Source organism: Miscanthus floridulus, chromosome 8 (genome assembly GCF_019320115.1).
Source record: "Miscanthus floridulus cultivar M001 chromosome 8, ASM1932011v1, whole genome shotgun sequence".
NCBI classification, from domain to species: Eukaryota; Viridiplantae; Streptophyta; class Magnoliopsida; order Poales; family Poaceae; genus Miscanthus; species Miscanthus floridulus.
This window is the reverse complement of record NC_089587.1, coordinates 80,989,884-80,992,740: the sequence shown is the minus strand read 5'-3', so window position 1 is coordinate 80,992,740 and position 2,857 is coordinate 80,989,884. Positions and strand designations below refer to the sequence as shown.

Genomic DNA, 2,857 nt, shown 5'->3' with positions numbered 1-2,857 from the left:
TTACACAAGAGTCACAGCTGCACTTTGTTGCTAGCTTGTTTTCCATTTTACAGAAGACAAGAAAAAGACCTTAATAAAAAAAGAAATTTATGATTGACAAAGTTTTCTTCTGTCGTGCAAGCATCACAACCACGGCCACATTATGTTGTTTCTATCACCGTAGATCCTTCCACCAGTGGAAGAGAGGATATAGAGCCAAACAAGATCTGAGATGAACCCTCTAGCTCAATTCGCATCCATCAACGCGTCGTGTGATAGAATGAATGCACTCCGAGTAGATATATATGATATGATGTGCATGCATTGCATTGGTGATAACTAACACACGCCTCACGCCCTCGCCCAAATTAAACTAAATTAAATCAAAATCAGCACGCGGCGCCGAGCTCGGTCCGCGCACTTTTCAGGACATGCATGCACTCTCGAAGTGTGTTGGTCCGCGCACTTTTCACTACCTCGTGTTTCCATTAATTTAGTCTGATCGATTCGAAGCGTGTTCAGATCGATTAAGGCATGCATGTTCCCTTGTTTAATTGTGAGTATTATACTCGATCTCTTCAAACTTATCAGAGATTAATTTAGAATCTTTTGAGACAGAAGGACACTATAAAAAATCTCCCATGAATGATTATGCAGGTTTCTGCATAAACCAAGGATGACAGATGAGCAAAGTAGTGCTGTCTATCTTAGAGCGCGGCTTATATAGTTTGAGAATCCTAATGAATAACCCACACCCAACTAATAATTCGCAAATGTTTATCTCATAGCATTTTCATGCAGCAGCCGGAAATTAAATGTAAAAACAAATCTTTCAAACCAAACAAACGGAGTGGAGTACGTACCTCTCTAGCTTTAAGTAGCATATTCCTTTTTTTGTGTGGAATTAATAAGTAGCATATACCATTAGTGCGATTAGAGTTAGACTAAAGAGAAGGCCGACAATCTATGCATGCACCATGCAATGCAACCTGGCCAGTATACTTTCTTATATATATTACTACCTTCTAAAAAATGTCCACGAAAAGCGAACAAAAAGGTCAGGAGAGGGAGATCCAGCACGCTTAGTCATTTCGGGCGATCGAGACAGTGTGTGAGGTTTGGTCACGACGTACCACTGCCCCCCCTTAGCTCTACCACTTTTAGGTCGCTGGGTTTTTTCTAAGCGTCGTGGCCTTCGAGTAAGTTTCCACCATCACCATGGGAGCTGAGAGAGAGGTAGTGTACGTGCATGTGCTTCACACTCACACTCGCTGTCGTAGGTGTGTGTGCCGCCGCCTGTACGTGCGGTCGTCGTCTCTTCGCGCTACCCAGAGCTATCGAGTGGTGGTCGTCGTCATCTCTACCGGCCGGCGCCTCCCAGCCAGCCTGGCGAGCTGCCTATATATTCTCCATCCTTGACGGTGCGACGACGACACCTGATACACCGTCACCGTCTAAGCGAGAGAGAGAGAGGGATCGCGTGGAGCCGAGCGAGCCTATATTAGAGAGAGGTTTGTGTGTGGCGGTCCATCAGGTCGTCGTCGTCGTCGGCCATGGCGTGGAGGGACGGCTACTTGGACATGGTGCTCATCCCGCTCGCCATCCTCTTCCCCGCCGTGTACCACCTCTGGCTCTACCGCGCCGTCCGCCGCAGCCCGCTCAGCTCCACCGTCGGCATCAGCGCCGCCGCGCGCCGCATCTGGGTCTTCTCCATGATGAAGGTACGTACGTCGTCGCACTTTCTTTCCTCTCTTCTTCTCGTCCATGGCCGCCGTCCATGGCGCACACGCTCATGGTCATTATTGATTCACAGAACAACGAGAAGCAGGCGGTGACCGTGGTGCAGTCGATCCGGAACGTGCTGATGGGCTCCACGCTGGTGGGCACGACGTCGATCCTCTTCTGCACGGGCGTGGCGGCCGTGCTGAGCAGCACCTACGTCGTGAAGAAGCCGCTCAGCGACGCCGTCTTCGGCGCGCACGGCGAGTACATGATGGCGCTCAAGTACCTGCTCATCCTGTCCGTCTTCCTCCTCGCCTTCCTCTGCCACAGCCTCGCCATCTGCACGCTCAACCAGGCCTCCTTCCTCGTCAACGCGCTCTCGCCGTCGCCGCACCTCCCCCTCCCCGGCGTCACGCGGGACTACGTCGCCAACGTCATGGAGAGGGGCTTCCTCCTCAACCTCGCCGGCAACCGGCTCTTCTTCGCCGGGGCGCCCCTCCTGCTCTGGATCTCTGGGCCCGTGTTCCCCTGCATCTGCTCCTTGGCCATGATCCCTATACTTTATAACATGGACGTGGTCGACGACGCCGACGACGGCCGGAGCAGCATCGGTGGAGCTAATGCCGCCGTGGTCATGGATGGCGAGAGTGATGATCAGAGCATTGAAGTCGTCTGACGAGCTGATGATGGAATGGAACGCAGACAGCAATTCTCAATTTCTCATCCAAGAGGCATCGGCATATGGAATATGCTGTGCTTTACATTGTTGTAGTGCCCAGCCATATATATGCATATGTAGACTTCCTTTTTCACTAGTTTGTGCTCTAGCAACTGGCTAGTGGGTTGGGTTGGTGATTTTTTTTTACTAACCCGTATAAGAAAAATATATGGCATTTATATATTGACATAACAGCCGCGTGCTGATGGAAGATCTTCAAAGATAGATGTCTCTGCTGTTGTGGTGTTTGTCTTGTGAATGCTTGGCTACTTTTGTGCATTTTGGACTATGTTTTTTGGTTCAGTCGAAAAGGTTTCTCAGCTGAATGTTATGAGCATGTTATTATTATAAGAAAGAGAAAAGATTAGGATGTTTTAGAGGAGTTCTATATTTAGATAAAGGTGTTGTAGGAATCAGGTGACATATTTCCTTCCCACC

At 49.5% G+C, this 2,857-nt stretch overlaps 1 protein-coding gene across 1 annotated transcript; it reads left to right on the top strand.

The window, feature by feature from the left end:
- The first annotated feature begins 1,457 nt into the window (after positions 1-1,457).
- LOC136472741 (uncharacterized) lies at positions 1,458-2,523 on the top strand. The gene is made up of 2 exons (XM_066470448.1): positions 1,458-1,700; positions 1,793-2,523. Exons 1-2 carry the CDS (start codon positions 1,533-1,535, stop codon positions 2,375-2,377), a joined length of 753 nt encoding a protein of 250 aa, XP_066326545.1. The 5' UTR covers positions 1,458-1,532; the 3' UTR covers positions 2,378-2,523.
- The last annotated feature ends 334 nt before the right edge of the window (positions 2,524-2,857 follow it).